At 38.9% G+C, this 13,667-nt stretch overlaps 1 protein-coding gene across 2 annotated transcripts; it reads left to right on the top strand.

Annotated features, from left to right (window-relative positions):
• Positions 1-3,842: 3,842 nt before the first annotated feature.
• Positions 3,843-13,667, top strand: slbp2 (stem-loop binding protein 2). Of its 2 annotated transcripts, none has more exons than XM_033651838.2 (9): positions 3,843-3,975; positions 5,795-5,959; positions 7,445-7,525; positions 8,161-8,241; positions 9,532-9,675; positions 11,295-11,465; positions 11,601-11,763; positions 11,869-11,986; positions 12,825-13,667. In XM_033651838.2, exons 1-9 carry the CDS (start codon positions 3,923-3,925, stop codon positions 12,887-12,889), a joined length of 1,041 nt encoding a protein of 346 aa, XP_033507729.1. In that variant the 5' UTR covers positions 3,843-3,922; the 3' UTR covers positions 12,890-13,667. The 2 variants fall into 2 exon arrangements, with proteins under 2 accessions (XP_033507729.1, XP_033507719.1); XM_033651828.2 differs by having other exon boundaries at positions 11,869-11,998.

Below are 13,667 nucleotides of genomic sequence, written 5' to 3'. Positions count from 1 at the left end.
TTTCTTTACAGTGTTATTTCTAAAGAGGACGACAAATGATTTAAGTATCAACAAATAAACAAATAAATAAATACAGGAATAAATCATCAATACCATACATGAATAAATAATGCATACATAAATGTATAAATAATTTAAAAAAAAATTAAAGTCTATTATTTACAGTCAATGTTCTTCTAAAGGACAGAACTCTTTGTGGTAAATAAAATATTTATCATAAAGTCTCAGGTCTCTATAAGAACTTAAAGATTTGACTAGTTTATGAAGTTTATTTTTCATTATTATTAGACTACCAGTACTTTTATTTTTGGATGCCAAATAACAAATTTCCTTTATAATGTTATTTAACTGTGGAGGACAATAATTGACTTAATTTTTAACATATACAGGAATAAAAAGTAACAAACAAACAAATAATAGCAATGTATAAATCAAAGAGTGAATTGAGCGAATGTTGAAATAATATGGAAATGGATAAATGCATGGAAAAATGAAATTGATAGTAAAAAAATATTTTAAATTTATTTCTCCATTTTCAACAACTGCATTTATTTAGTTCTGTATTTCTATATACACTTATTTCTGTATTTATATATTACTACATTTATTATTATTTCTTTTTATTTATTGATACTGAGGTCCCTTTTTAGTCTGCATAATTTTGTAGGCTGATATATTATTATTCCTTTATAATGTTACTTGTATAGAGGAAGAAAAATAACTTAAATATCAATGAATAACTACAACACTAAATAGACACGGGAATAGACTTAATATTGAAATAAATATGAAAATAAATCAATGCATGAATAAATGAATGAAAGTTGATAGTTAAACAGCACATAAATACATATCTTAAGATAAGATAAGATTGATCTTTATTGTCTCTCAAGAGAAATTCATCTTGGGCATACGGAGGAAAAAAAAAAAAAGTACCGGCGTCTCACATCAACACGCAGATTACAGTCACACTTGGCTCTTTACATAAACATAAAACACAAAAATTTATTTCTACATTTTGTACAACTGCATTTATTTTATTATTATTATTATTATTTATTTATTTTTAGATTTTCTAGTCTGATATAATTCCGTTATAATGTTATGGAGGATGAAAAATGACTGAAATATCAATAAATAACTAAAACACTAAAACAATACAGGAATATAATATAATAAAGGATACAGTGATATAATTCCTTTATGGTGGACAAAAATGACTTAGGTTTTAATTAATAACTAAAACACAGGAACAAATAAATAAAACTATAAATAAGTAAATGGAAAAATAAAAGAGTAAATATTCTATATAAATGTTGATATAAAGATGGAGAAAGATTCCCATTTAGTAGATTTGTTGAACTTGTACAGCTCTCTTTTAGGTTACAAGATTAATCTTGATAAAAGTGAAATATTACCATTGTTAGAATTCAAATATGACTATTCAACACAAATTTCCCTTCAAGTGGTCACCTAATGGGCTTAAATACAAGGGTATATCAGTGAGTAAGGATTTAAAGAATCTATATAGGCTTAACCTCTTGAATTTGTTACAGAGAGTAGAACAAGATCTGAATAAGTGGTTTAACCTTCCCTTTACTCTGTTAGGACGAATTAATATTATAAAAATGAATATTTTACCTAAATTTTTGTATGTGTTTCAATCTCTTCCAATTCATGTACCTTCTACATTTTTTTCTTGGATAATATGATTAAAAGATTTATTTGGCAAGGTAAATCTCCAAGAATCTCTTTAAACAAACTCACTTTAAGCTATGCAAATGGGGGGTTGAAACTCCCTAACTTTAGACTTTACTATTTTGCTGCACAATCTAGATTTTTGGCTCAACTGATGGAGCTCCCTCAATCTCATGGCTGAATATTGAAAATCTGGACATAAAAGAGACCATCCCATCTGATATTTTGTATAAACTGGATGAAAAGTCAGTTAGATCTATCACTAATAAAGCTATCATTGTGCACTCAGTCCAAACCTGGTTCAAAATACATAGAATGTTTGGGTGGGGCAGTTTTCTATCTCCTAAGACCCCTTTATGGGGAAATAGACTTATTCACATTTTTTATCAAAACAGAAACTTTGAACAATGGTCTAAAAGAGCTATCACACACTTGGAACATTGCTATACAGATGGAATTTTTATGTCCTTCCAGCAGTTGAAGGAGAAATACCAACTGTCTGATAAAGATTTTTTTTAAAATATCTACAGTTGAGGGATTTCATAAGGGTTAACCTTAAAGGACAGTGGAATTTACCCAAGATGTCACCTATAGAACTAATTTTCCACGACGGTCAACCAATGCTTAGAACCATCTCTAAGGTTTATGAAGCCCTGTTACCGTTTTTTACTAGTACCTGAATCAGAAAGATTTAGGCTTAGGTGGGAGAGGGACTTAGGCAAAGAAATTGATCCAGGATTGTGGAAAGATCTATGTAACAATGGTGTCACATGTACATTAAATTCAAGATATAGATTAATTCAGTTTAACTATTTACACCAGACTTATCTTATACCTTCTAAGCTATATAAGTTTAATTCCAATGTTTCACCCCTATGTTTCAGATGTGGTCAAGTGGAAGGCACCTTCTTTCACTCTACCTGGCAGTGTAGCAAATTACAGAGATTCTGGCAAGGGATTTGTGATGTTCTATCTGCAATTAATGGAGTCAATTTTTCAATGGACCCTGAGGTATGCCTCTTGGGAAACTTCGTACATTCTAATCTTAAATGCAGCTACTCCATCAAGCTTGCTGAAATTTTACTGACAATTGCCAAAAAATGTGTTGCAGTGAAATGGAAGTCAGATCTCCCGGTGCCAATTGCACTGTGGCTCTCAGAAGTAAATAGATGCAAAAGAAAAGATAACCTATTCTTTAAGAAACAGGATTAATGTATTTTATAAAATATGGCAACCTTTTATGAACTATGTAGAGAATCTCCCATCATACATGATTGAATGATTTGTTTGGATAGTCTATTTCCTCCACACAAGTATTGTATTAAGATGTTTTGTGGCTAAAGCTAATGTATCTCTCAACTTTATTTATTTTATTTTTTTCCTTCTTTCTTTTTCTCCGTTTCTGTCTGTTTTATACACACAGTAACTTAACTGTTTATTTAGTTTTGTCTTAGTTTATTTTATTTTATTGTCCAACTTATTTTTGTGACTTTAGTAATGTATGAGTGTTTGTTTGTTTATGTGATTTGTGTTATAATTGAAAAATCAAAATAAAATATTAAAAAAAAGATGGAGAAAGATAAATTCATAAATAAAGGAAAGTTGATAGTTGAATGGGACATTAATAAATATCTGAAATTTATTTCTATATTTTTGTAGCACTGCATTTACTTATCTATTGAATCATTTATTTGTATATATATTTATATTCTTTTTTTTTTTTTTTGATACTTAAGTCATTTTTTGTCCACCATAATTCAGATTGATATAAATATATAAATGCAGGAAATGTTGTAGTGGTATATAAATGTAACTTAAGGACTTTCAGTGACTTCACAGATATTAGATTATTATTTATCCTGAAAACACTCCATGCAGAGAGGTTTAAAATACAAGTACCTCAAAAAAAAAAAAAAAAAAAAAGATTTTTTTTTTTTCTTCTACAATGTAAATTGCAGAATCTGTCTTGAGAGATTACTAATGATAATGATAATAATAAATCAGGGTGGAAGGGGCCCCTCCTCCTACTTTGACTTTAAAAAGTGACACCTGTGGGCTGCTGACCTCCTTTTTTTAACTCTTCCATGATCGGGATACCAGACCGGAAGCTGCCCAGGTGAGTCTGCGCGGCGGCAGCACGCCCCGCCCCCCTCAGGTGCGGCTCATTAAAGAGGTGTGAAAGCGGAACAATGGCGTCTGTCCGTCTGAAACTCAAACTGCAATCATGTCAACCAGCAGAGTGGAAACAGCCGCTCACAGCCCGCTGCTCTCCTCCAGGTCTGTAACAACCAGCGGAAACACTTTGCTTACACAGGTTAGACTGAAACCACCACAAAGACACGATTTGTTCACACATGACCCGGGTCACCTGTCTCCGTATCTCAGAGGGTACTGTCTGCTGTGGATGTGGTGCACACTTCCTGTCAGGGCTCATTTGTTTTACTGATATTTTTAAGACTTGAGTTTAATTTAGTCTCTGAAATCTTTGTTTGTTGCAGCTGTTAAACTCCACAGAAGAAGAGCTCGCGTAATTATAGATATGTCGGTAAAATGTCATCCTCAAGCTCGTGCAGGTCGTTTTGTTCACATTAATTAATTAATAAATAATTGTTCACGTTAAGCTCCACGAGCAGCAGAGAGGCTGCGGATCTCTCTGATTGGTGGAGGCTGAACCTGCAGGCAACACTCAGGGCTGCAGGACTTCTGTCAACTGCACGTTTCTATGGTTTAAATAAAAAGTCTTATTTATAGTTAACATCTGTCCTAAATCTAACAAAGTATCAGGTCTGTGAGATCTTTGAAAAGATTTAAAAAGCATATTAAACTTATTTTTCTTTATTGTAAGGCTACTGGTACTTTTATTTTGAAAACCCAACAACTAATTCCTTCAAATTATTATGTCCATGGAGAACAAAAAATGACTTAAGTATCAATGAATTATTAGAGAAATAATTTTATAGAATACCAGTGGTGTTGTCATGGACACATCCTGCGTCCCTCAGGCATTGATGATGATAATGATGATGATGATGATGATGATGATAATAATAATAATAATAATAATAATAATAATAATAATAATAATAATAATACATTTTATTCAGAGCACTTTTCAAGGTACTCGAAGACGCTTTACACTGGTTAAAAACGATCACAAAATGGATGACAATAAAATACACACATCATTCACACATTAAAAGCTGTTTTGAAAATATGTGTTTTGAGTTGTGATTTGAACTGAGACAGGTCGGTGCAGTCTGAGTGTAATTAAAATCTGAAAGGACACAAACTCAATTAAATTCAGTTTTATTGTCCTCTATATACAGCAGCAAACAGTGTACAAAAAGCTGTTACTCATGAACAATGAGTAAGACATCACGAACAACAAATCTGTGTTGACGTCATAGAAATGGTGCATGGCGTCGCATGACTTTACTTATTGTGAAAATATTTGTCATTTTATAGAAACCACTGAGAGTGAAACTAGAGGTGATAATAATTTAATCTACTGTGATATGTTACAGTTGCGTATTGTAACTTCCTGGAAATAATTTGCAATGTGTATACAAAAGACAAAGATAAGTGATGCCACCAGAGAAGCATAAGAGTAAGTTATATTTCCATACTTATTTATGTATTATTTATTTATTGATTTGTTTATTTATTTCAATGTCAAAAGGATAACATACAATCATTCAGGTAAACAGCAGTACTTGGCTGACAGATCAAATGTAAGTGATACAATTTACATGAAGAACATAAAATGGGAGTAAGTTTTATTTTCTGCCATGGTAACGAAAAGTTATCACAGAGTGAATTTTGTCCCAAAGCTGCGGCTGTCTTTATCCCCTTCACCTTAATGCAGGAGCTTGGTTCAGCTGTGACCGAGTGGGAGACACCTCCACGGCTGACATCTCCAACACTCTGCAGCTCACACCAAAACTATCCACACTGACAAACAGCACAACAGGAGAGTGGAGAAATAATGTAGTTTTGATTTGGGGTGTACTTTTCCGTTTTAAGAGCTGCAGAATGTCTGTCTCCATCCACCTGGCTTCATGTTTAAGCCCTCTGATGTCGTTGTTTGTGTCCTCAGCTTGTGTTTCAGCCCGTGGTCGTGCGTCTGTGTGAAGGGCTGGTCAGCCGCCATGTGGAACGGCCTCCCCGACCCGCTGCTGACTGCTGCCAACTCCTCCAGATGCTCCGCCCCCGAGCCATGGCTCCTCCCCGGCTGCAGCTCCGTCTTCGACAGCCTGGTCAGGTGAGAAACCCACCAACCGGAGGTCATTTTACACAAACAGTCACGGACTTCTGCTCTGTCGGGTCGACAGGTAGTCTCGTAGTAAAACCACACTGCAGATACAGCGGCTGCAAAAGTTCAGGTACCTCTGGTCACAACTTTGTTTACTGTGAGTAGACGATGAGCTCATCTAAAAATGTTAAAGAATGTTTTTCATCTTCAACTTAATTTACTTCACTTTTGGAGAAGGATCAGTATTTTATTTTTGTTTTGTACAGTTTTAGAGTAGAAACAAAATGAAAGCAGCACCATGCAAAAGTTTGGGCACCTTGTCCTTGTCCCAACAATCAGCAGCCATGGGCTCCTCTAAACAGCTGCCTAGCACTCTGAAAAGTAAAAGACCTGATAAAGACTATAAGAAGATAGCAAAGTGTTTTCAGGGAGCTGTTTCCTCAGTTGGTCATGTCATTAAGTAAGGGCAGTTAACAGGAACTGTGGAGGTCAAGCTGAAAACTCTGTGAGAGAGCTGCTCGTAGGATTGTTAGAAAGGCAAATCAAAACCCCCGTTTGACTGCAAAAGACCTGCAGGAAGATTTCTCAGACTCAGGAGTGGTGGTGCACTGTGCAGTGACACCTGAAGAAATATGACCTTCATGGAGGAGTCATCAGAAGAAAACCTTTCCTGTGTCCTCACCACTAAATTCAGCATCACAAGTTTGCAAAGGAACATCTTATGCTTTTTGGAAACAAGTCCTGTGGACTGATGACAGTAAAATAGGACTTTCTGGACACAATGAGCAAAGATATGTTTGGAGAACAAACTGTTAAACACGGGGGTGGATGGATGATGCTTTGGGCTTGTGTTGCAGTCAGTGGCACAGGGAACATTTCACAGGTAGAGGGAAGAATGGATTCAGTTAAATTCCAGACATCACAGCATCTGTAAAAGCCCAATGTCAGTTGGGAGAGGCTCCACCCCGAACAGGATAAGCAGTTACAGAGAATGAATGAGTAAACAAAATTTTGACCAGCGGTGCCCCAACTTTTATAGCAGCTGTATGCTGTTACAAGTAAAACCCTGCATTTAATATCTGCGTTCAAGTACCATACTTAAAGTACCAAAGTAAAAGTCCTCCAGAATATGGTGTCAAATACATGAAGTGCAGTAAAAAGTACAATATTTACCTCTGAGTACTCGCAGAGGATGAAATATAAAATAGCAGAATAAGAACAAAATTGAGGTTCTGCTTGTACTTTCCTCGAGTAGTACAGTACAGTCACTGTTCATCTTATTTCACAAGATTCCATAAACTGCGTCACAGATTTGAACCAAAGTAAAATATTAATTTGTTCAATAATTTGTATCAAACTCTTCAGACTTTGATGAATATTCATGTAATAATCAGCTCTAATTGTGACTAAAATGTACTCATAACTCTGATCCTCACACTTACTGATTGTTGCTGTCCTCTTGACTCTTCCTCTTTATCATCTTCCTCCTCGCAGTAACACGTCTCCGACCCCGTCTCCTCCTGCTGCCAGCGGCCTGAGAGGACGAGAGCGAGCTGCCAGCAACAAACCTCGAAGGTGACGCGGTTTGACTTTGTTTTATTAAAGAACAGAAATAGAGCAGAATGCTTTTAAATGTCTGTAAAATTATAAATGAATGAATTGGAATTTATTTCAGTCTGCAAATAGAAATAAGAACATCAAGTATTAATCTACAAATTCATGTCAATAAAGTCACAGCTTCTCAGAAAATGGCAGATACTTAAATAGTACAGTGCAAAACATAATAAAGTAATTTCACATAACTGCGACACTTCTGCAGGCTGAAGCTACAGCTTACAGCCCCGTTTCCACCAAACCCTTTCAGTACAGTACCTTTGGAACCAACAGTAACCCTTCAGACATGGTACCTAGACCCTCGGTCTGTTTAGTGTTTCCACCACAGATAGTCCTCTTAAATGTGGGCGGGTTGTTGTCACTCACTGCTCCATCCAGCACTCACTGTGTTTCCTCATCAGCGGTGACACAGATGGAAGTCTGCACCTGGTTTATCGTCCACAGAACAAGGCTGCACGCAGACATTTTCTCTCCATGGGATATTTAAAAATAGCAGCTTTGTGCATTTAGTCCTTCTCAGGCAAGCTCAGGGCAAACAGCATCTGTTTAAAATAGATCCGGTTGGCAGGTACTCTAAACAGTCTCTCTTCCTGCAGGCCGTCCATCCTGGAGCGATGTATCCTCAAAGTGTCCACCAGCAGTGTCGCTGTGGGGACAGAAGATCTGGACAACAAGCGGTCAGTAAAGTCTGAACAGCTGCTCAATTTAGAAATAAAATCTAGACTCCTGCCCTGTGGTTGTATGACTCCGCACACCAGTCCAGTGTCTCTGACAGTCTCCATCCATGTCAGTGAAAACATAGATGCCTCACACACAGAAGATTGATATTTGTTTGATATTTGTAATATGAGCATCAGTGAGACCCAGTCAGAGGCACATAGGGTCTAATCCTGTTTGAAGATCAAATATAACACAGTTCATCCACAATACCAGATCGATATCTTTGTAGCTTCACACAAAGCCAAAAACAGTGAATGTAGCCTCCAGACTCAGAGCTACAGTTACAGCAGAGAGGAGATGTATTAGCATCCATTATGTTTTTGAGAGCAGGTGTCGTGTATGTGCAATGTACAATTCTGAACTGAGTAGATTTGGTTCGATTACAGATAGATATTTCCATAGCATGGATCCACGCTTCCTGCCGCTCCAGGTTGTCAATATTACGCCCAGGCTGGGTTAGTATCTTGGGAAGTTGAAGATGAGTTGGAATTTATGGCTCTGTAGAATACATTGATGCGTTTCTTCGATACCTGTGAAGACAACACCTTTTCTACATGTGAAAGGGAACTATTGATTTCATAATGAGGTATCTTAAGTAATGAAGTGTCTGATTTCTAAATATCTAAAAAAAAAAAACCTCACAGTTAAATAAGCTGTGTTGCTGCTGAAAGGACAATAAGATCTGGCTATTGAATATTATTTTTTGGGGCGCTTTAGCCTTTACTGTATAGGACAGACAAGCGTGAAGGGGGGGGGAGAGATGCAGCAAAGGGCCACAGGCTGGAGTCGAACCCGGGCCGCTGCGGCAACAGCCTTGTACATGGGGCGCCTGCTCTACCACTACAGATGGATCTTCAGGCCTTGTTTGGGTAAAATTTGAAGAAATGCCCTAAAAGCATTCTAGCGGTGTTGTGTTCATGAGAATGAGACAGACAGTCACTGTGACCTAGACCTATGACCCTGACCTGTGATCACCAAAAACTAGTAATTTCATCGTTGAGTCCAAGTGGACATTTGTGCCAAATTTAAAGAAATTTCCTTGAGGGTTTCTTGAGATCTCGTGTTCATATGGCTGGACGGTCAGACGGACAACCCAAAAACATAATGCCTCCGGCCGCGGCTGTCGCCATCACCGATGAATAAAAAAATTTTAAAAAAAAAACACCTAAATTAATTTCTCCACAGTGCTGCTACACACTTCAGATAACCTGTTTTCACTGAGTCTCTGTCCTCTGGTGTCCCCTTAGGCCCCCTCTTGGCCGCTGCTACCCCCGCCTCCCGGACCCGGCCAACACTGAGACCAACGCTGCAGTTCTAAAGCGGCGGCAGAAACAGATCCAGTATGGCAAAAACACCAGCGGCTACCAGAACTACTTGCAGCAAGTCCCCAAGTGAGTAAACAAACACACACACACACACACACACACACACACACACACACACACACACACACACACACACAGATACTGACTCAGTCTGAGTGAAAACACTCCTCCTCCTCTTTATCAGTCAGTGAAATGTGAAAACACAGACATGAAACACGATTTTAGATTCAGTGTGATTTTAAACTTCCCATAGACATCTTCATGTCTGATGTCCGTCCAGAATTAACGTCCATGGTTCACTCAGAAATCAGAGAAAACCGAGGCTGCAGAACCTCAAATCTTCATGTTTTTAAGTTTTCTTCAGTGTCTGTTATCCTGTGATGAATGTCTGTATGTCCATGAGTACACTGCGAACAGGAGCTGCTAATCAATCATCTGGCAAATATTTAATAAGAAAATTTGACATAATAAATATATAGGCTCAATTATTTGTTAAACTGCAGAACGAGTTTGTGTTTCTCAAAGTCAAGGATGCTGCACTGGCCAGGTGAGAATCCTTCCTAACATTCAGTGAACGCACATTGGCAGGTCCAGACAGTTTGTGGGGCTGGTAACGGAAAAGCGAGGCACCCCTCTCATAATTATTAATAAAAAAAATTAAGTTATATCCTCCTGAGACCCTGTGTCCTCATGAGGATGTCACATTTTGGGGTTTCTTGACCTTATACTTCATTCTACTTAACTCAGACCTGTTGTCCTTGTTCCTGGACACTTTTTTGTGCTGTCTAGTAGTGGTAAGAGCACAATACACTAATCCATGTAAAAATAGATGGCAGCCATCTCTGCCGAGTCAGTCTGCAGCCGATCCAGACACAAAAGTGGACATGGTCCAAAACCTGGTCACATGTTATGGTTGAAATGTGTTTATTTATAATTAATAATGTTTGTAGTTTGATACGGCAACAAGTTTGACCAATTTTAGCAAAAGTAACAAGCAAAGACGCTGTTAATTAGGAAATACTTGTTTGAAGACATTGGGGCTTTATTATCATCTGGTTTGAGGATATTGGGACAAAGTGTTTCTCAAAAGTCAAGGATCCTTCCTTGGGAGCAGAGGAAGTGGACACTTAGCGCTCCATCTCTGCTGTAAATGATTCATTTAAAAACGTACGTTTGATCTAAATCACGTTTTTCAAAAAAGCTCATTATTTGGCAGCGGACACATTGGAAAGTGTAAATTATGAGGTTTCTGTCAATATTGTTTTCATGCTTGTCTGATAAAACTCGTGGAGATATTAATCCAAATAAATTACATATTTATCTAAATCCTGTCGAGCTCTGCTGGCGCAGATTTCATTGAAGAGGCCCTGCCCTCACTTCCAGCAAATTGTGTGCAAAGCATTGTGGGGATTTTATACCCGCTGAGGATACACACATGCATCCTTGGAGTTTGTCTGAAAGAAGAACTCAGTCCTTGGAAAAATTTGGAAGGATCCTTGACATTGGAAGGATCCTTCTGTGGGGGCGATTATGTAGCATCCTTCAAATTTGGCTGTTTCAGGATCCTTCCATGACTTTGAGAAACACGAAATGACTCAGTGGTGTCTGCTCTTTAACCTCCAAACTCTCCTCCTCCTCCTCCTCCTCCTCCTCCTCCTCCTCCTCCTCCTCCTCCTCCTCCTCAGACATATGAGGGACGCCAAACTCCACCCGTCCACCCCCAACAAGTACAGGAAGTACAGCCGGCGCTCCTGGGACATGCAGGTGCGTCTGTGGAGGCGAGCGCTGCACCTTTGGGACCCTCCATCTGAGAGCCAGCCGGACGCCACCGACACACATGACCCAGTGGAGCAACTGTAGGTGGAGGAAACGTCTGAGCTGCAACCAATTATTATTCTGTTGATTTCTTTTTAAAATAAATCACGTACACTTTGAGGACTCCTCGTGGAGCTCCTTTGTGAATACGACTCCTGTTTTCTTTGTATTTTCAGGCAGAGCCAGCTGGCGAAGATGACCTCCGACCTGTGTGAGGACGGAGGAGACAAGCAGAGAGAGAAGGAGACTCCAGAAGCCTCTAAAGCCTCCTCTGTGTCTCCTCTTTCGGCTGTGATGTCGCTGGAGCTGCCTGGATCCTGGAACGTCCTGCTGTCACCGGTAATGACTCAGATAAAGTTTCATAAACATCTGAGCTGTTCAAAGAAACACTTGGTTTGTAGGTTATCTCTATAAAGAGCTCATCACAGCTGTGTTTCCTGTCAGGAGGCTGAGATGAACCTCAGGACTCTGCGCTCTCCTCCCGGCCTCAGTCAGCTGACCAACGACAACAACAACATGACTGACTGGCTCCGCCTTCTGCTGGAGGCTGACAACGACCAAGGTGAGGTCACAGGTGAGGTCACAGAGGAAGTATTCAGATCTTTTACTTGTGTAAAAGTAGTAAGGAGCCAGAGGAGCTGCTGAATGAGTTCCCTCTGAGCGGTAAGTCACTAAAAGAGTCTGAGAAGTCTGGGGCTGTTCATAAAACATTCAGGACGCCACAGTTTATTCCACACTACTAAAGCTGCTCCTCTTTTTGGAATCACCGCAGAGTCGGTAATTTCACTTTCAGCCATGCTTGTTGTTGTTGTGGGTAACAGTGTGATGATATGAGTTTTTCATATATCAAAAATTACACCGGTATTATCATGAACAAGATATGGCACACCTCTCACTGGCGCCAGTCATCCCTTGGTGGCTTTTTTGGCAGATTGAGCATGTTGAATCTGTGATGGTGGAGTCTGTGAGATAAATCACTGATTGTCAGTTCAGCTCAGTGCGTGTGAAAAGAAACAGAAGTGAGGAGAGTAAAGAGCTGAAGTCCACAGGGAGTGAGACTAAAACAAACTTGCAATATAAGTTCAGATTATGTTTTAGCTTGTTAGCAGAAACTTTTAGTTTTAGTTTAATGTTTGCCAGCACATGGTAAATGTCATTTGTTCTCTCAACATCCGGTTGTGTTGTTAATGTGCCAACTGGCTAACTAGTTTACGTTCTTATTAAGCTGGAAAATGTGTCATTAGGTATTTATTTTAAACGGCACATTAATGAAGCCACAAATTTTACAGCATTTTGTTGGAAGAGTGACTACATAAGTTCCTTGTTTTAGTTTGACCTCTCCACATCTTCATTATTGGACTCTGCCTTGATATAATCTGTTTGTTTTTGTGCTCTGGCAGATTTCGGCTCCGATGACCAGCAGGTTCCTGTGTTTTCCGACCAGCTCTTTTGGAACCCGTACTGAATGTCAGCAGATCTCCACTGACCTGAAACAAATGACGTTCAGCCATCTGTCAACATCATAAACTCCTCGATCATCATCAAGGAGACGTCGTTGGTCCTGAAGGTGTCAGAGTAAAGTTCGTGTGTTTCCAGTTTCCAGTATGTTTGACTTTTTAAGATGGTTGAAAATTTACTATAACGACAGCAGGGATGTGATTGGTCCTTGATCTACCCCCCCCCCCCCCCCCCCCCCCCCACGAGGAGGAACCACCCTCTGCTCCTGTAGGAGTGTTGAGGTTTCCCAGCTGCTCTTGAAAGCGTCCTCTGGTTGGACAGCTGGACACTTTGACCTGAGCATGGTACTGTAGTTTGCACGTTGTATATTTCTGTTGACCTGCGTCAGATGGAGCACTTCTCACCTGCATCATGTTTTAGTTTTAGGAATCCTGCACTGATGGAAAGCTGCTAATTTATTTTATTTGAAGTCACAAATTTATTTAACGAACCCATGTGGTGTCACTTTATGGCCTCTCTGCAGGCTGTTGTCTTTGGTCCACCATCACCGTCATGCTCTGCCGTCTGTCTGTCTGTCTGTCTGGATCAGGCTCCAGCTCCTCCTCTCTACCTCATGTTTTTTCTAAAAAACAGAAACCCTGATTGTTGGAGGGAAACAGCTGTCACTTTGTGTTGTCGGTTTTCTTTTACTTTTTTCTCAATTTGTCATTTTGTGCTGCTCGAATATCGAGAGCAAAGCTGAAAGATGTGATTAATAAAGATGTAAATAAAGTGTTATAAATTCA

This window comes from Epinephelus lanceolatus, chromosome 11 (assembly GCF_041903045.1).
Source record: "Epinephelus lanceolatus isolate andai-2023 chromosome 11, ASM4190304v1, whole genome shotgun sequence".
Lineage (NCBI taxonomy): Eukaryota > Metazoa > Chordata > Actinopteri > Perciformes > Serranidae > Epinephelus > Epinephelus lanceolatus.
The sequence above is the reverse complement of the archived record's forward strand: the minus strand, read 5'-3'. Positions and strand labels throughout refer to the sequence as shown.